Source organism: Acanthopagrus latus, chromosome 15, assembly GCF_904848185.1.
Source record: "Acanthopagrus latus isolate v.2019 chromosome 15, fAcaLat1.1, whole genome shotgun sequence".
NCBI lineage: Eukaryota > Metazoa > Chordata > Actinopteri > Spariformes > Sparidae > Acanthopagrus > Acanthopagrus latus.
In genome coordinates this window covers 10,853,349-10,873,703 of record NC_051053.1, presented here as the reverse complement: position 1 = coordinate 10,873,703, position 20,355 = coordinate 10,853,349, and the positions used below count along the sequence as shown (strand labels likewise).

Here is a 20,355-nt window from a genome sequence, read left to right as displayed (position 1 = left end):
CTTCTGCAGTGGAATTCTGGATTAACTTAATAGGATTAACATAAACATTTGTCTCTGAGCTATAGACTGAAAAAATATGCGCTGGACCCCTCACTAACTGTGATTGCGGTGTGGGTTTAACATTCTTACCTTGGCCTTAAAAGCTATGATTTGTTCTCAGTGCACTCCACCACTGCTACATGCCGTACAGGAGGGCTTTTTCTCTCTAAGATCTCTTGGTGAACTCTTTCATTCCCCATTACAGCCAGAAGAGGGCGCTCCAGAAAATGTTGTTCTGTTTCCACCTCAGGAAAATCAAAATGACTACCCACAGGTACAATATTTGTGCGTGTGTGTGAGAGTGTATGAGTGTCCTATGCTGTGTTCCAATAACCATACTACTACTCTATTCAGTATATCAGAAAAATTATTTATTAATCTTTGTCAAGTGCAGTGGCCTATGCCACAAAAATACCAAGACGCCCAACTGCATCTGATTGAATTTTTGCATGCAAACTGGACTGATGTATGAGCAAAAGAGTCAAAGTTCAAAGTTCAATATGATGTCAAACCAGTATGTCCCAATCATCCCAACTTTTACCATAAAAAGCAAAGCAATCACACTTAAGCTCTGACTTCCAAAGAGGAATATGGTGAATATGAACATTCAAACCTTTTATACCTTCTACATTTGTGTGTGTGTGTTTTACGCTATGTTGAGCTTGTTACATGTGGTTCATTTTCAGTTCTTTGTGTGATGCAAGCATCCTTTGGAGGCTTATGATTCCTCATGAATGCAATGGTTTTTACTGCCCATATCTGGTTTTGTAGCTTGGTAATATATTTGGTGTATTCGTACCGTGTCTGATGGTTTGTCAGGAGAGAGAGATAAAAATCAGACACAAGATAATGCTTATATTGTGATTGGTATAATATCCAGAGAAAATCAGCCAAGGGTGACATTTACTGCCTCAGCACACTGACATCTGTTGGTCTGAAGGATCACACTGTGTTTATTAGTTTATTAGTGTTTGTTAGTTAAGTATCAAGGAAAAGGTGCTGTCATGTGCAGTTGAACTGGTGTGGAAGTCTATTGCTGCCGTACCAGGAGAAGTAAAATACATCAGTGTCGCATTATATTGAGAACATTTAAGATGTTTTCACTTGTTCTATGTTTTTATCTTACTATAATATGAAACATTTCGGTGAAAGAAAAATTGATCAGTATCGTGTTTTTCAGTAATTTCGTTGTGATAACAATATGTTTTCACATTATTGTGAAATGTAAACTTATCATGTTATGACAAGAAACTTTTCTTGTTGTACTTTTAAAAAAATCGTGTTATGATATAAAACATTTAAACTCATAATGTGATGAATGTCACTCTATAATAAGCAGAGGCCTGTGGTTATACTTTATCAGCTGACTGTTATTGGCCTCTCACAGATATATTGGCAGTGGTTCATGTGTTGCCTGACATATGAAACTTATGATGCAGAAAAAAGACACTTGGGATTGTTTGTAATAATTATATTTCAAGTGAAGTTTGTTGTTTCAGTATAATATATATATATAATATGTATATATATTATAAATAGTATATTACTGCAAGAAGAAGGGCTTGTTATAATGTAATACATTTGTATGACATAGTAATGTGAATATATCTTGTTTTAACATAAAACCTTTAACGTTATAAAATGACGTATTTTTCTTTTCCTGGCATGTTAGCAAAACACTGCTGTGTCCTGGTGATGTCAGACCTTAGCAACATGGAGGGGTCAAAGTTGAGTGAAGTGGGAGCTTCTGTAATGCAGGAGGATGTTGTGCGTCTGAATGTAACCAAAGCTTCTTGGAGTGTAACCTGATCCCCACTCAGGGGGTCACTGCAGGCCCGACCCTTGGCCTAATTCCCAGTGTTCACCTGCAGAGGCACTGTCAGCCTGTGCAACCGGCGTGGGAGAAGAAGGGGGGGGGCAGGAGTGGATAGGGAAGAAGGGAAGAAAGAAAAAAAAAAGAGGGAAGGGAGACAGAGGAGGAGGGAATAGAAAGAGAGCTGAGTGGAAAGAGTGTACATTAGAGGGGGGAGGAGTGTCTCAGTCTCAGCACTTCCCTGTGGCCAGCCTAGTCAAGTCAGTCAGTCCCACCAGCAGCAAGCTTTGTGTTTATCAGTGCGTGGTAGTGTAGTGTTTCTAGACTCCACACACACACACACACTCTGCAGGAGTTTGAGGAGGCTCATGGAAATTTAACAGGGGAGGGGCAGCAGCAGGAGAGGACAGGACAGGGCTGTGGAGGAGGAGGAGGAGGAGGAGGAGGAGGAGGAAGTTAGCTGAGTCAGTACAGAGAGGGAGCGTCAGCAGCAGCAGCATGTGTTGCAGCATGTTTGTGTCGTCCTCTGGCCCCTTCAAAACACTGAGCCCTGCAGAGGCCGCCTGTGCAGCGAGCAAGGTAGCAGGGTAGCAGAGGAGCTGCACTGCACTGTAGAGTCACCTTCAGCACAGTGGAGGAGCACAGAGGGGCTGCTGGGTAAGTGCAACACAGGGATGGTGGGGTGAAACTTGGAGGGATAGAAAGAGTGGATGGGTTTGTTTAATGCTTGTGTGTGTGTGGGGGCTCCTGTTCCTGTTTGCCACAGTCATGTGTGAAGCGTTACAGTTGTGTTAGCACACGGGCTCTGCCACATTGAATTAACAAGTGAGGATCACTTTTACTGACTGCTGGACAAGTAGCCAGGCAACCACAGCTTGCCTTTTCTGTTTTGTTCCTGTGGGTTAATTAATAACAGGCAGAGCCTCATGTGCCGGGCTGGATCTACACTGAAGCGTGGGCATTGCTCTCTCCACCAGCATCTTCACAAGAATGTAGGGCTGTACACTTGGACACGCATGCTGTTCTTTTTTGAGTCGATGTCGGTGGAGGTGTTCAAGGTGAGAGGCACAGGCAGGAAACAGGAAACCCCAAGATCACGTCAGCATACAGCTCCGCCATGAGCACAGAGGGTTCATCTCTGCTTGTATGACCAGTTAAGGTGTGGAAGATTTCTTTCACAGCAGCAACGAGATCACAGGCGTTTACAGTGACACTCTGATGTGTTTTATGTTCTCGGTTTTGTTTTTTTGGTCTGCAAGAATAGTCTAAATTAGTAAGTTTAAAAATAACCTAATGTGGCTTTCAGCTCTGCGTACACTGATGTGAGGAGGAGAGAGAAAGAGAGGGTGCACGGTTTGCAGTTTTGACAGTTTTAAAGGCACGGTCGGGGTTTTGAGCTGCTTGTTTTTTGTTTTTTTGCGTGTGAGTAACACAAGAGATCCTCCATTTGTGCTTCGACTGTGTCACGCAACGCCCGCTTTTTGTAGTGGTCAAACAGGTGAGGACAGTGACTCACACACAGCTTTACTTGTTCATCTGTCTCCAGCACCCACATCCAGTTAAAGGGGCAGTGTGTAGCACTAAATTCAGAAACTCAGAAAGGTAATGTTACAAACTTAGAGATATTTACTGTTTCCTTAACTGAATAAGCAAGCTGTTTGAAGCTAGAAAGGTGGCAGGGTCCGCCAAATACATACAAAGTAAAACCATATGAAACTGTCTTGTTTTTAAAGGTCAGTTTGTTTATTCACTCAATACTCAATTCACACAAAATAGAGATAGCATGTTAATTTAGTTTGCATATTTCAATTTGATTTGTTGATTGCTTGCTTGTAAACAAACCAGGTGTGATAAACATTTCTGGAGCGACAAAGTTGCTTTGCTACATGTCAACCCATAGCATCAGTGTTTGTCAACTTAGAGATGACACTCTAAAATCAAAATGCTGAGAAAAAGAGAAAACACAGTTAGAAGGCAGGGTCTCAGACACTGCCACACACCTCCACTGCGTCATGAGTTAACACTGAGACGGGTTATTTCAGAACGTTTTTGGGTGAAAATCCCACATACTTTACCTTTAAATGAGCCAAATAGATTCAGCCATAAACAGCAATGCAGGTGTTTAATATGGAAAGTATGAATATAAATACGTTTGTCTCCAAAACTGTGTAAAGAGTTGATTTGCTTGTCATTTCAGCTTATCATGATAGTCACCCTTGCTTGTGTGCAGCCATGCTGTCTACTCGTGCTTCATAAATAATGAATGAACAGATTCAATTCTAAATCTCAGCAGTGGAGAGCTCCGCCAACGTGGTGTTGTATCCTTCTGTAGCCACATCCGAACTCGCTGAAAGCAGGATCTCTCTTTAAGAAACAGCTCATGTGCACATGTCCCAGACACGCTGAGCGATAGAGGTTATACAGTGCAGTACAGTCCACCTGCACCTGCATTCACCTCAGTGTATGTCTGAGCAGTAGAAAAATAAGGGAAACCTTTCCTTCTCTAAACTAAGGGCAGACTATGTGGGAGAAATTCCATCACACGGTTTGAATGTTGTGTGTTGTGAGGGCAGTGTTGGTGCAACGCGATGCCACAGCCAAGTGTTGTGGTGTGTGGCTGCAGTTGGACTCTGTCCATCTGTCAAACAGAAAAGGGAAAACAGCCGAGGCCAAGTGCTCCACGTTGTATCCGCACATGGGGTTTCAAGGCGGATTAAGTCGCATTTTGAATGCAGATCTCCTCAGGTTGATTCGGAGAGTGACTGGCTCGGATCAAAGGACATCTTAATTATTTACTTGAGATAAAGGAGAGAGTTAGAGATTGGAAATCTGAGTTATCTTCTCTAGACAATGATTAAACCACATGTATGATTATGCTTCTCATAGTCCAGCAGAACTGGTTTGCTTTAAATGATTAGTCGCTGGGTACAATTCTTTCTGACAGCCTGGGAAAACTAATAGAGCAGACTTCCTACTGAAGCAGAAAACACCCGACTACAATGATCATACAGTTGATTTAACACGTTTCTTCAGAGATCAGGCTGATGCACGTAGCTCATACATTTGAAGCCATAATGCTGAAAATAATCCTTGAATCTCAGTAATAGAAACAGAAAAGCGAGTTGACAGACAAAAAGAATGAAGTGTTTGAGTGGAAGACCAAAGCGACCTGTGCATTACTACACAACCTACACTTAATAGTTTAACGCATGGGTGGAGTTATTTGTTCGTGATATTTGGCTTTGAGCTTTAAATCCCCGGTCGTCCCCATGTTTGCCCGCAGCGTGCTCACACTTGTTTAAAGTAAACACTCATCTATCAGAGACAATAATACTTTACTGTCCCGCAGGCTGAAGCCGAGAGTTCAACCCGGAGAGACGAGAGGACGCAGCTGACTGAGGCCTCCACCAGCCAGCAGAGCCTGCTGTCCCAACCAGTTCTCCCAGACGTCCCAGTCATCACTGGGGTGGAGGAGCGCAGGGGCGCAGCTGGCGAGGAGGAGGACAAGGAGGATGACTTGGAGTTTCCTCATGACCTGCTGCCCAGCCTAGACTTCAGCAGTGAGCTCAACATCTGGGAGTCCTCGCTGGGGTAAGTTGGGTGGTTCCACACACATTTACACACAAACACAGTTTCCACAGTTTCACTCCGAGTGCCAAGATGAAGCTCGATACCTCAGACAGTAGAAAGACACATTGTGGACTTGGCTTGTGGTGGCTCATACAGTTCCGAGGAAGTGTGAATCATGTTGATAACCCCAGTTTGCATTCTTCTTCTACTTCCTGAAAAGGAAATACAGCATGGGTAGTCGAAGCAGCAGTTATTCTAGCTTCTCTTCATTACATAGACAATAACCTGACCACACAAAATGCCAAATATACACAGTGTACGAGCGTAACCAGTGTTAAAGGCCTCGAACAACCAATTTTTCTCAACCAGCTTCTTATCATGAGCCACCAAGTCTGGCATGATCCCACAGTGTTCTCACCCACAGAGCAGTTTTGACTATTTCACATGAGAGATGTCTACATTTAACTTTTCGTCCTCGCTTAATTGAAAGTTTGCAGGGCTCAGTAGAGAAAAGGTGACGTCGCATACTTCTAGACGCCAGAGTTCAGCAATAGTTGGATCAAAATGTGACGCAGCTCTATCAAACCACAACCACACAGTCTGCACGAAGAGAATGAGCTTTTTTTCCTCAAGTGCCAAAATCTTGATAAACTAGAATGGCATTTGGTAGAGCGCATGCCTCTGCCAAGAGTCCACTTTTTCTACTAACTAATAAGGACAAGCCGCCTAAAAATGCCTGATTTGTCGTCTGTTTTGGAGAGCCTGGGAATGAGACTCAACAGTCAATTATCTTGCTCCATAATCAGTGAGTTTAACCCTAAACACAGCAAAATACTAAGGAGATATGAAAATACAGACAGAGGGCAGGGTCTCTGCAGACACACTGTTCTGGTGGGTCAGACAGTAAGTTTTTTGAAGATCATACTTTGTTTCTTTTGCAAAATCCTGCGTAGTTCAGTGTTGGCTATTAAGAAAGTGAGTTAGTTACAGAGAAACACAGGATGTTTGAAACCAACAAGGGGCTTTGCATTGTAGTAGACAGACACAGATCAGACCTCATCTACCTCTACTGCATCTAGTTTCTACACCTGTTCATTCCTGTTGAGGGTAATGGAGGACCCAGAGACTATCCCAGCATGCACTGGGCAAGAGGCAAAGAAAGGAAATTGCAGGGTTAACAAATGTGCAGACATTAATACTTTGACTAGCTTTAGATATTGTGAGTAGCTCTAGTTTCTTGCTCTTACTCACTCACTTGAGTATGTTTTTAATAAGCAATTTGTCATACATAATGCTAATACTACCATAGTTATTTTCCAAGTTAGGGTTACTAACTATTTTCACTAGAAGATGCATGTACATCGTTAAAATCGCATATTGTTGACTTACAGTATAATAGTGTTTTGGATGTTCATTTTGCTTGAGTTGTAGCTGTTAAGGGAACACATCTGAATAAGTTTGTATGTTTGAATTCAGTCAAGTTGAAAGTTAATCTGGTGTGAATGTCTGTGTGCGTGTGGGCTGTGTGGGTTTGTGTCAGCAGAACTCAGACTAGCTCAGGTGAGAGGAAATGTGAGCAGGTGAACCCCCTGCTGGCGGGCCTGCAGCATCACACGGAGGTCAGCCAGCAACTGGTGGTTCTAGATACAAGGTACCACATGAGGGACACAGCATGATGGGGGATAGTGTGTGTGTGTGTGTGTGTGGGGGGGGGTCTGCTGATGATGAAGAGTAAAAACGGGGGAGCATGGAGTGGAACGGAAAGTCAGTCAACAGAATGGCTAAATGTTTCTAACTTACCCCTGTGATGTGTGATGATATCTGTGTGGGTGTTGCCTGTCTAAGCAGACTTGTTTTGAGGTGTGGTCACAGTTTTTTTCATGCTTGGGTGAAGTATCTGCAGACATTAGACTGTGCTGCCTTCCGTGTTGCCTGAAGTTTGGCATAAATCGCACTAATTCGTCTGAGGCTTGAATGCTCTGACAGCCGGCCTCATTGCAGTGGTGTCATTTCTATTGCCTGATGCTGATTTGAATGTATGAATTTGAAATTAGGAGATTTAATTGTTAATTACTCAGTTAAAGCTCTACATCTACTTTTTAGTCTTGTATAATGATGCTTTACTGTTGGTCATACACAGCATTAGAAGGCAATCACCTCAAGAAGCACCTGGTCTATTCAGCCTCAGGTAGATAAGGCAGGCCGGAGCTTGTCGCATATAAAAACTCTGCCGGCTGCAAACAGTTCAGTCTGTTTTTCTGCTCAGCCTTTAAAAAGGGAGTGCCGAGTGAATAAGACGGCGGCTTGAGTGGCAGGTCCGTGAGGTGAGTAAGTAACGTGGGCAGACGCTGTGTACAAGGAAATGACAGAGTCTTTACGGAGCAATCGTGCAAGACTGTATTAACCAATCACAACATGTCTCACGTCATTTATTCACATCTGGACAGACAGGAGCTAAGACTTTTGTTCTGGGGCCCCTGCTTGTTGTCGAATAAGGCCAGTGGGAGTTCAGCAGGGCATTTCATAACTAAATAATGACGGAGGATCCATATACTCAGAAGGGATTAGAGATTAAGATGGCCCCACAGCATCTTCATGCACTGCTGCTGGCTAAAGGCTAAACAGTGACTCAGCAGTTACAAGTGACTGGCGTAAAGCGAGCCGACTTGTTAAAAGGAATGATTTTAATGCACGCTCTGTAGTTCAGGGAGTGTTTTGGAAGGCAGGGTCACCGCTTTGATATCTGATTCATGAGGCAGTATTTGTTGTATGAGCACATTTATGTGATGACATGATTGATGAACTTCCCTTTTCTATTAAGGGAACATGAAAAAGGCTTTTATTACGTCTTACATAATGTGGCTCATGCTGCATTTACAGATACAGCTTATAATCATTATCCTTTACATACAAGCTTTTTTAAAACATTTTTTAGAACACTTTTCAGCAGTGCACATCAGCCTTGCGGTAGGCTTACTCTGCAGTATACGGATGCTGTAGTAGTGGCTACTAGTAGTATTGTCACATTCATGCTGTTGCAGCTTCACTTCTTTAAATGTAAGCATGAGGAATACGGGACATAATTCAAGTTCCAGTTTGTTAGTTTATCATGACACAGCACAAACATATGCAAAAATACCAGTAAGCTAGCACTTTATAATAACCATCATTAATAAATGGTAAAGTTACAGTTAATTAAACTTTAGTTACAAAAAATTAAATGCTTTATGAGCCATTTTAAGCAACTGTAAAGGCAGCAACTCTCTTATGGCCTGATCCTGATAATGCTTATAAACCATTTACAAAGTATCAAACGCATCAGCTGCAACTTTACAATAAACAGTTACTTAATGAATAGTTTATAAAGCATTTATTTTGTTTGTTGATAGTGAACTTAACTACAAACTAAATGAAATGTACAATTTAGTAATGATAGTGATGATGAAGTGTTACCAAATACAACATAGTCACAAACATCACTCATGCCGAAAAAAAGTAGGATTACGGATGAAAAGAGCATAATAACAGTGAGATTATCTCCCGATGGGGAGTTTTGGGCCGGCAACACAGAGCAGTGTGACAGTTAAATGATCATATAGATATAAATAAAGATAATGGCTAACTATTTCCCTGTTCACATAGTAACCAGTGTAGCAGGATAAATACATGCAGTGGAACAAAGAGCAGAATGAAACAGTGTGGGAAGTCTTTTGGCAGTCAACACTACAAGCGGTTTAGCAGTTGTGAACGTATGAATATAAAGACATCAAAATAAACAATGCTGTACAACTGAATTATAGTCCCACGTTTGCAAATTCAGACTATACAGTATTATAAACATTTGTAAAAGTGATAATTCTCAGATGGTCATCGTGCTGCAAAACTGTCAGTAACTAATTATTATCAAATTATTGGAATGAAACTTGTTTGGATTCCTAAGCTTTTCACATTAAAATAAGGAACTTGTGTTTGAATGCCTGTTGCCCGGCTGCTGTAATGCCTGAATAAACCATGTGTTTTGGTGTGTATGAACAGACCTGCATGGTAATTAACAGCATATGCTTATAAACAACTGGTATTGTACCTTATAGGGGGTTTTAGAATAGCCCTCTCGGAGCACAGTTGGGTGTTGTGTGTGCATATCGTAGAGCATGGGCTTCTGTTCTGCCAATAGTGTCGCTCGCGCTGTGGCATCGTGGAATGACCAGCTGTCTGCCTGCCAGTCCAGACTCCTAACTCTGTCACCCTACCCTCATCTCAGGCCTAATGACAGCGACCCAGTTCTCACAGACGCCCAGCCCTCGCCGTGGCCCGCTGCCACACCTTACCCGGACGTCCGACCCCAGACCCCTCCTCCGTCTGTGCTCCTCGACCGGGAACTCCAAGAGGCCTTCCAGGAATGTGAAGAGCAAATGGCCTCACTGGGCATACTTAACTCCACCACGCCTGAGACGTTTAATAATGTAGGGGAGAAAACCGGAGAGGTGATGGTTAATAAGTCCAGTGAGTCATCGTCCCTGCCTCCAATCGTAGCCCAGCCAGGACATAGCAACGGGGGCCATGGAAACAAGAATACACATGGAAACAGTGAGGCAGCAAACACTCAGAAGGATACAGTTGTGTTTAGTTTTAGGAATTACATACTGGGCACTGGGAATAGTGCCGAGTTAGCAGAGAGTGAAATAAAGGCAACACAGAGCCTGGACAAACGGCCAGAGATGAAGCCAGAAAAAGAATCAGGGATGGATAAGCAGAAGGGGACACCCACGCATACACAATTAGAAACAACAACAGAGTCATTTAAAGAAGCACAAAAAGATGCTGCATTCACTGAGCGGAGAGACGATCATGTCGGTTCTGATGCAGCTACTGAGGGAAATGGCTCGCCAGACGGTAATACAGTGATTAGGGAGGAAGGCACAGAGGCAATAACAGTGACTGCAGACATAAAGAAAGAAAATTACAGTCATGAGTCCAGTATTAATGTTTGCAAAGCTGAAACTCATGAAATACCGGAGAGCATTCATCTTCATATAAAGGATAAAGATGCATTATCAGAGACAGAGACGGGAGCAAACAATCAAACCGAGGGCGACCAGGAGTCAAAAACAGACAAATGGATGAATCCACTGAGTGACAAAGAGGCTGAGCAGGACAAAAAAGCAAAGAAGAAAGAAAAAAAGAGACAGAGAAAAAAGAAAAAGAATGCAGAGACTGAACTGAGAGAGACGACAGTAGCGCGACCTGCAAGTGATTCAGAGGCTGCGTCTCTCATAAAAGCAGGAAATCAGACTGATTCAAATGCAAATACTGATGACAAATCAATGCCACAGGCAGACACGCAGGCTGTGATTTGTAGGGAACAGTCTGATAATGGGTTCGACTACCAGCAACAGCTGACTCCTGGGGGAAAGCCCGGCTCCAGCGCCCCGCTATCACTGTTTCAGAGCAGGCAGGATCATCTTACCGACTCGGCCTGTTCAGCTGCGTCCGTCCAAGCTCTTCCTCAGAGGCCTCATCAGTCAGAAAACCGCAACCGTACAGAGGCCCCATGTGGCATGAATCAATGTTCAGATGAAACCCCGCAGCGGGAGCATCATGCAACCGGAGGTGTCATAGATGACCAAAATACACCCGTGACACATGTCCAACCCACAGTTATCAATCAAGATGCTGCCACTGATAAGATATCGGATGCACAAACACAGGGGGCTATAGTTACCTCAGAGGCAGCGATACTCACACAGGAGAATCGTAGCCCACTCTCCAGCAGCCGAACTTGTGTGGGAGAGAGTGGCGTGGAGAGTGCCCTTGAAGAGGCTTTACTGGTAGTTGCTGCGTTGCCACTGACAACACCCACGTTGCCAGAAGTGATAGAAAGCGAGGGAGAGGGAGAAAGCGTGAGGAGTGATTCACTGGTGAGAGTGGCTTCTGTAGCAATTGCAGAAGCAGTCGGAGAGGAAGGTTTGGGAGGAATAGAAAAGTGCCTCAGCTCTGCAGTCGGGGAGAAAGAAGGGCTCCTGGACAGCCTTCCTCAGCTCTCATTAATCTGTTCACAGGCAAAATGCTCACTTGCTTTCTCAGCCAAAGAGGGACAGGCTGCATCTGAGGAGAGCTGCGGCAGCAAAATGCCACACAACTCGGCCGAGACCGATACGAAGGGACCGGGAGAGACAGCCGTTCGCTTTGCAGACGCAGAGATCTCACCAGCGGAAGAGGGAGCCAGAGAAAAGGAGCCACTCCGGTTAGAAGCCTATATCAATACTTCTCCCCTTGGGCTACTCACTGGTCCTGATTGTCAGGATCACTGTGCTGCGGGATCGGAGGGGGGAGGAGGAGGAGGAGAGGAGGTGGAAAAGAAAGGAGGGCTGGCTAAAGACCACAGTTCATTCAGCCAGCCAGAAGGCTCTGCTAGTGGGGTGTCATCAGCTGAGACTGAGTCGTGTCCGCCCACCGATGTTGCCGAGTCACAGTTGAAGCCACAGAGCTGGAGTGAGCCGATAGCTGCCGTCACTGAGAGCATCTGCACTGAAAAGGACCGTCTCTCTCACCCTTGCCAGGAGCAGCATGGCGCAGCAATTTCGCCTCTCCCCACTTACCCCGAACAGAGCTCCAGCAGTGCAAACAGAGGGCTAAGGGGTGATCTCAATCCGAATTTGATTTCAGGGGAGGAATCTTCGGGACATACTCGCGAGGAGTCGTCCATCACAGAGACAAACTCCAGCCAAGTCTTCCTGTCTTCAGTGTCACCGCAGGCTTCTTTACAACAAATCCCAGTCGAGCAACAAGCGAGCAACTATCAACAGGTACATCCTGAAAGTAGCAAAAAAGAAGCCAGGACAGCCGAGAGTGCGTCTGAGCTCAAAGTCCAAACCCAGACCCAGAGCAGTAGAGGTAGCCCTGCTATGTCTGGAGTGGGCGGATGTGACAGCAGTAGACGCAACAACAGAGTTCACTTTGCGGACGAACAAGAGAGCCGGCCCTCCTTGGATCTCAGGAACATGACGGCGATGGACTGCGCCTCTTTGCCGCCGCTGACTGTACACGAGAGTTTGCATCACCCTGTTGTCGAGGCCTGCTACACCTTCCCGGACTTCCTCAGCTTGAAGAAGCCAGAAATCCCCTCAGATGCAGCTCCTGCGAAAGGCGAAGCAGCATTATGGAGCCCAGCTGTCTTAACAGATCCTAAGAGAGATATCCAAGTGATTGAAGGAGATAAAGGGACTAAAGATACCAAGGAAAGCATCGAGAAAGATCAGTCAGGTGACAAAAACTTGGAGACAAACACTGTGGACAACAAGGACTCCTCAAATCAACTTCCGTGTCCTAACAAGAAGGATCAGACTGATAATAAAGGAGGTTTTGTCCTTTCACAAACAGCAGGAAGTGCCGTCTCTGAGGCGGATCATCTATCAGTTGAAGAGGTGGAAACAGAGAAGGGCATTGTAAATCTATGTCTGTCAAAGGAGAAACAGATAGATAAGTTACCTTTAATAGGGGATGCTTCTGTCGTTCTCGAAGGAAAAGAAGGTAACCAGCTTCTCTCCTCATATTCGGTGCTTCCAGCTAAAGATGTTACCTGCAAGCCTGTAAATGACGAGTCACCTGTTGGGCAGCTCTCTACTGACCTTGACCCCAGTTTGACCTGCACAGCCTCTCCTCAGATAATTCCTAGTGACCCTGATTATCTGTCTCCTAGCCAATTAGATCAAACAGCTCCTTGTGGACTAGTTGCCACAGCTCCCATGACAGACGGCGAGGGGTCCACAGCTCACTCCGCCGATTTGACAAAGGAAGGAACAGCCTCCGACCAGTCGATTCCTGTTACCGAGCAAAGTGCTAGTAATCCCACTCTTGTGCTGATGCCTCCTGGCCCGATGTTGAGTCACTTGGAGTTCATTACTGACTGTGATGTCTCTCTTCCTGAGCGGGCAGAAAACCGCGGCGCCGATGGCGACATTGCCAAAGTCTCCAGGGACGTGGATGCCAACAAAAGCAGGGGCGTGTCTTTTGCACAGGACCTGAAACAGGAAGATGTCCACATTGAAGCAGATAAGACTGGTCTTAAATTTGAGGACAGAAATTTGGGGATTAATAATATAAATATTCCACTTTCACAAGAGGAAAATCTGTCCCTTCCAACTCAGCCTCCGGATACAAAGGTGGGATCTGATGACGTATTTGCGCTGTCTCACTCTGATCCAGACTCCACTGCCATTAAACCTGTTATTTGTGAGGGATCCATTAAGGATGACCTCATTAATGTCAGCTGCCCACTCAGCCCTGACCTGCCTACCAACCAGGCTCATGATGAGATTGAACAAGACAATGTCAAAGGGAAACACAGAATGGGAGATCAGACCTCCGTGTTGTTTGATGAATTGAGAAATGATAATCAAAAGGAAACAGCAGACAGCAGCAAGCAGCAGACAGGAAAGACAACATCACAAGAGAGTCATGGGCCTGATAAAGAGACTGTAGAGGAAATTAGAGACGTGCCGCCACCACATACACATAAAGTACACAAATCTGAATCACCAGTGAAAGATATAAAGGAGGAAGGAGAAAGTCAGAGAGAGATGTCTTCCTTATCTCCTGACAGACCCACAGGGTCATCGGAGGACATGACAAGTGCTGAGGTAGAGTTTGGTAGTGAACCTCAGACTGTTTATGACCCGAGTTTGTGCCAAACTCCAGCAGCAACACTGGAACCCAGCTCTGACAGGGACACGGCACCACATTTGAGTGTGGCTCTCGGCCAATCGCAGTCCACACCAGATCCAAAGTGTTTTGCTCAGCAACAGGAGCAACAGCAGCAGCAGCGTCTGGAATCCAGACATCCCACTGAGGAAATGTCAGGTGGCTGTCGAGAGGGAGGAGGAAAGCCTGACAGTCAGGTCAGGCGGGCCCAAGCGCTGGTTCCAGTGATAAAAGGGGTAGCAGAGGGAGGAGACGGCTCTGTTGGGAGTTTGTGTCAGTCAGGAAACAGGGATGACATGAGTGGTGATGACAGCGGTGGCAACGAACGAGTGATAGGTCTGGAGAAAGGCGAGGGAGCGCGAGATGCGCCGGGGCATGACGGGGTTTATGTGCCGTCTGACCTTGCCAATGATTTAAATGAGAGTGGAAGGGCTGCTGAGAGAAATGCCTCTGCTGACATGGGGATATTAACAAGTTGCTCTCATGTAGGTGACACAAGACAGGGGATGGATGAAAACAAAAGCGCGGGGTTAGGGCCAGTTGGGTCAGCTACAGATTTAATGCCAGACATCAAGTCTGTGAGTGATCTGGACGGTAAAGGTCAGCAAAAAAGTGATCTATCAGCTGCCTGTCAAAGCAAACCTGAGAACAGTGCTGTCTCTGTTGAGTCTGCATCACAAGAACGTGAGACCCCATCAAAGGTCAGCACAGATAATCATGACATTCATACAGAAGTTTTTCCAAGAGCAAACCAGGCTGGAGAAATTCGTACAAAAGTATACAACACTCTGCCAGATCCTGCTGGGCAACCAGAAACTGTGGAAAAGGATTTCAGTGCTGCCATGACTCTTAAACGCAACAGTACTGAAACCGACGAGTGTGAAATTCAGGATACAGTATGCGAGCCTCTTGAGCCACGAAGCTCCAGTGTAACCTCTGCCTCACAAAGCAGCTCAGTAGCACAAAGACCCATAAAAGGCCCTGATGTAGAGGAGATCACAAAGGAAGATAAAGTAGCTATAGACAGAGGGAAAGCTAGCAGCCAGGGGAAGGGACAAAATGAGATAAAGGGGGTAAACAATGAGGAGAGGGAAAAACAAGAGGTTGTAAATCAAACAGGGTCTGCTAAAGACGGTGGCCTGGGATCAATTATAGTTTCAGACCTCTGTGAAAGAGACACTGAGACTACTGTTTGTCATTCTGATGGGAAGATTGGTCCCTCTAAGGCAGCAGAAAATGACATGACAGATAAAATCACTCCTGATGTTGTCACAGTCCCATCTGTTGCTTCGTCAAAGCGCAAGGAAGATTTTGCTTCGACTCCCCAGCCAGCAGCGCCACGTGATCAGGCGTCTAATTCCCAAGATGATGTTGCAGTAAAACCCACTGTCGCTGCTTCTCAGTGTGAGGGAAGATCACGGGAAAACTCTCCTGTTCAACAAGTGTCAGAGTGTCCTGCAACTGGACCAACAGCCCAAGAGCCAGATACAAACTGGATAAAAGCTCTGAAAGAAGCTGCATCCTCCCATTCTCAGAGTAAACAGGAGAACAGAGTGGAGGCCTCCAGGTAAACACAGCGTGTGTTTGAATGTATTATATGCCTTAGAAAATGGACTCTTAAAGGACAAGTTCACCCAATAATGAAAATTCAATCATTATTTATTATCTATGTTTCGTAGTCCACAAAACATTTCTGGAGCTACACAGCCAAACAGTTTTATAACATTCCCCTAAAAAAAACAAAAAACAAAACATATTCTAAGTCTCCAGAAGCCCTGAGACCCCAAACTGATTTGAAATGGTTATTTACACTGTTGACGTGGGATCAAGCTTGTGGTTTCACGAATTCGATCGCACTGCAAGGGTTTAAACAGCATCTGTTAAAACCACAGATTCAAATTGCATTGAATCAAGTCCCTGTCTACTTGAGTTGTTTAGGGGAATGCTGTTGCACTGTTTTGCTGCGAAGTTCCACAAATGTTCCGTTTACTATGAAATTTCACCCCGGCTTTCCATCGGCATGGGGGTAAGGGGATAATGACTGAATTTTTTCGCTTTTAGGTGAACTTGCGCTTTAAAAAATACAAGTTTAGATGTTGATAAAAACACGTGTGTACATGTGTTTCAAAGGTCAGTGGAGGTCTTCGTGGGCTCCCCCTGAATGTGTGAAACAAAGTAGCATGTTAGCGTGCTGTCACATACCATCTGCTCAAGTACGTCACGGGGAGAAAGAGGAAAGGCACATGTGTAGACTGTTTTGAGTTTGTGTCATCAGCCACAAGAGTCAGAACCACAGTATCTTCATTTATGCTAATATTCCCTAGAGTTATAAGTCTGTGCTCTCAGTTGTTTGATATTCATAAATGTCTGCAGTTTTTTATTCATCACAGCATTCCAGCAACGCCATGTTCAGGACTTGTTTGGAGCGATATTAGAGAGAGCAGTGTGACAATGAATATGAATGAGGAGGTAAACACAGAGCTGCACTTTGTATTGACTCGAGCGCCGGTCAGATGACTGCGCCTGTTTAATGGGACTAATGTGGGCCTTTATATTCAAAGGATGACATCAGCTGTGACATCGTCGCCGCTCTCCAGGGCAAGAAAGAGGCTTTTCTAGCACAATGATAAGCACAATGCAACAACAACAGCAACAACACAAACACACATGTGTACCTTGAGTACACACACACACACACACACTCTTTCGCCCTCACAAGCCCCCGCACCCACATAAACACACACACTTGTCATGTGTCAGTCATTCCTTGTGCATGTGCTGTAAACTAAACAACAAATTCCCCAACCCCCTCTTCTCTTGCATTGTTTTTCCAGACCCCTCCCCTCCCTGGAGTCTCCTCAACTAGAGTTTCTTACTCCGACCGAGGAGGTAGCTGCTCCTCTGAGACAGGAGGAGATCCCACCACCGGAGCAGGAGGCAGAGAAGACAAAAGAGATCCCACCGCTAAATCTTCTGAAGAAGCCGGTTGATCTCCCTGAACCTTTAAAGACGACAGCAGACCTCCCTGAACCAGCACAGCAGAGATTAGAGCACACAGAACCAACGCAGAGCACAAAAGTAGAGCTCCTGGAGGAAGCTAAGAAGGAAGAGCTCTCAGAACCCACCAAAGAAGAAGAAGAGCCTCCAGAAGAGCATCCAGAACCAAAAAGGGAGCTGGTGCCTTCTCCAGAAATAGCGCAGGAGCCAGCACAAAGCACAGAAAAGCTCCCAGAACCACCAAAAAATGAAGAACCGGAGCCAGCAACGACGACAAGAGAGCCAGTAGAAGCAGGGAAGAAGCCGATCAGTGAGCTGCCAGAGGAGAAGCCTGTCGAGATCCCACCTGCGGAGCCATTTCAGGTGCCAGCTGCAGAATCTGCGGGGACAGAAACAGTCCAGGATCCTGCTGAGGAGCTACAAGAGAGCTGGTGAGTGTTTCTTTAAAATCATAAGATTATTACAAAACTAAAAGTATTTTGAGGGTGAAATCAGTGAGTAGTTTTGGGGAAGAAATACAAAGTCAGAATTGCTTCTTGATTTAGTGTTTTAAGGCATAAAAAAAACAAATCTTTCTCCTCTGATTAACATGTCTTTCCCTTCATGTCTGTCTCATGAATTTAAGTCAACGTTTTCCAGTGACAGCCTGCTTCACTAGTTTGAATGAATATTGGAGTGTTTGTAAGTGTTTCCCTGGGAGGCTGATGCCAAGGCACTGTCCTTCTTTCATTGTCTGGATTAAAAAAACACGTCCTTGTAATCCTCAATCAACTAAAACCTTTGGATTATAGCCTTTTACCATTAAGAACAACAGGTTTGAGGGGAGACTGGCAATCTTGTGGTTGATTGGTCTCCCGACAGGAAACTAGGCATCAGAATGATTTATATATGACCTTTCAGACCTGGAAGTTTGCCTAAAACTTATCAGAACATTTACAATGCATTGCAACATTACATTACAATGATGTGTCCAAGACGTTTTACTGCAGCTAGCTTATTTGTAAAAGAGGGAGAACCTCAGGGGGGACACGTGCTTTACAGCTCAGCGGCTCTGCCTGTCACACACTTGAAATGGATTTCCATGCACTCTGATGGTTCCCTCGGTGGCTTTGTTTGGCTTTCACACACCTCGAGGGCATCTGGTCGGTCTTCGCTGTCTGCAGCGGTTCTACGGTGTCTGATTGGATGAATGAGAATGGGATTTGCGCTGGTTGATGTAATGGCAGTGAACCTTAATGTTGTTAGCACTCCTGACTAAGTTAAACACACACAGTAAAGCTGTGTGTTGTTGAATTTGAAGTGCGTGCGGGCATTCTGTATTTATTCAAGCATTTTAAGGGCTCTCGCTGGACTCACTTTCCATGTATGTCATTCTTTCACTGTAAAACTTCAACACTAAAGTGAACATTGTAATTAAAGGAGACATATTATGCTCATTCTCAGATTCATGATTTTATTCCGGGGTTACTGGTAGAATAGGTTTACACGCTTTAGTGCTTAAAAACCCCTCCCATATACCCAGTCTGCTCTGAGTGGTCAGCTCGAACACACCTGAGCCACCACTGCTCACCTTGTCTCTGATCCACTCTGTTGTGTTTTTAGCTTCCAGTTAGCATCACTCCTACTGTGAGTATAGGCAAATGTTTTGCAGGTGTGTGACATGGTGATATAGTGTGATGTCACAAAGTGACAGAAATAAAGCTGAGACTACCGACGAGGCATTCTTGGAGCAGTGTTTGCTGTAGGACAGGGGGGCATCTGTTGCCGCTGACCTTGGGCTTTTCAACTTTCGGGACTTTTACATGCAGGAGAAACTTTGGAACACTGGAGGAAAGGAAAGAAAAACAAAAAAGTCATCATATGTATATCATATTAAATCAGCCGCTGCTCTGTTTCCGCTCAGCTTCAGCTTTTCTTGGCGTCCTCAGTTATCACTCTTATTTGTCACTCTCTCCTGCTGTTTGCCGCATGCCGAGGAGCCATCCCACATGCCAGAGTAGCACTTGCTGCTTGTCACTCATGACACTTGTCCCGTCACTGCTGTTGGAGACATAGAGGTTTGTTCAGAGTAGCAGGGAGGAGGAGGAGGAGGAGTGACAGTGCTATTTCCACTATAGGTTTCATCATAAGATAACGTTACACTTGCATACATGCGGTGTAGACAGAAATATGACTGCATGGTCCCTGATGTGTGTGTGTGTGTGTGTGTGTGTGTGTGTGTACATGTGTTTCTTTCCCCGCCCCCCTCAGAGGCTGTCCTAGCTGTCAGTCCCGCTCAGTCTGTGCGGCTTTGTGAACTGAAGCCTGTAGTGGGAGGAATTTGGGCAGGCGCTCCGGCCCCGCTGAAGTCATTTGCACAGACCAGACACAGTGGAACAAAAGCCAGAGAGTTCAGGGAAACACTTGAGCATGTGCTGCGGCGCGAGCGTGTATGACGGCAGACCCGGGAGAGAAGAGGACTGGGACGCACACTTCTTGCCCTCTGGCGTTTAGGAGCACTGCACTCCCATCACTCACTGCAGCTAGATCTGGAGTTGTGTGATGGTGTGTGGACTTGTCTGTGGCCAAAACCGTCTGGGTGAGTTGACAACAAGTAGCTGCCCTATATTCCCCTGTGTGTGTGTGTGTGTGTGTGTGTCTGTCTGCTGTAGGTGTTTAAGTCCCTCCAGGTGGATGCGGCAGATGGTCAGTAGGTAACCAGTGCTAATTATGTCTGCCTCTGCTGACCTCACCAGATGGGCGGTGGGGAGGGACAAATGGAAAGACGAAAGGGGACAGAGAGAGCGGAAAAGAAAAGAGCAAAGTTGCGAAATGTTGTACTTGGAAAAAATGTTACAGGTTAGAGCATGTCGTGTTCCCCTCCCCTACCAGCTGCCTGATTGAGGGCTGGCAAAACATCTCAGAAGTACTTATATTAATGATTAACTCCAGGACAGTCTCTGGCATGGCAGGCTTTTAATAACACCACAAATGTCCAGAATTGTCCCCTGAGTGTGACATCAGGCAAAAAAAAAAAAGGCAATGATTTATCTTTTGTAAAGCCATGAAACATGCCTGTGTGTCCCCAGCATGTTGGATATTTCTCATCCATGTTATCGGTGTAAAAAGGGAAGTCTGATCTGTGCTATAGCCTGCATTGTACTGTAAATAGGCTAGTTGCCATGGCGATTGTAGGTTCATATGACTTTGCGGGCACATGTGGAGCGGATAATCTCCTGTCTGTCATTTCAGTCAAC

General features: G+C 45.2%; 1 protein-coding gene across 1 annotated transcript in view; it reads left to right on the top strand.

Annotated features, from left to right (window-relative positions):
- tacc2 (transforming, acidic coiled-coil containing protein 2) overlaps positions 1 to 20,355 on the top strand; it is a 57,416-nt gene that overhangs the window by 4,379 nt on the left and 32,682 nt on the right. The window contains exons 2-5 of the mRNA XM_037123739.1: positions 5,202 to 5,443; positions 6,966 to 7,073; positions 9,684 to 15,689; positions 16,957 to 17,550. Coding sequence (XP_036979634.1) covers positions 5,202 to 5,443; positions 6,966 to 7,073; positions 9,684 to 15,689; positions 16,957 to 17,550 — 6,950 coding nt within the window. The remainder of the gene's footprint in view (positions 1 to 5,201; positions 5,444 to 6,965; positions 7,074 to 9,683; positions 15,690 to 16,956; positions 17,551 to 20,355) is intronic.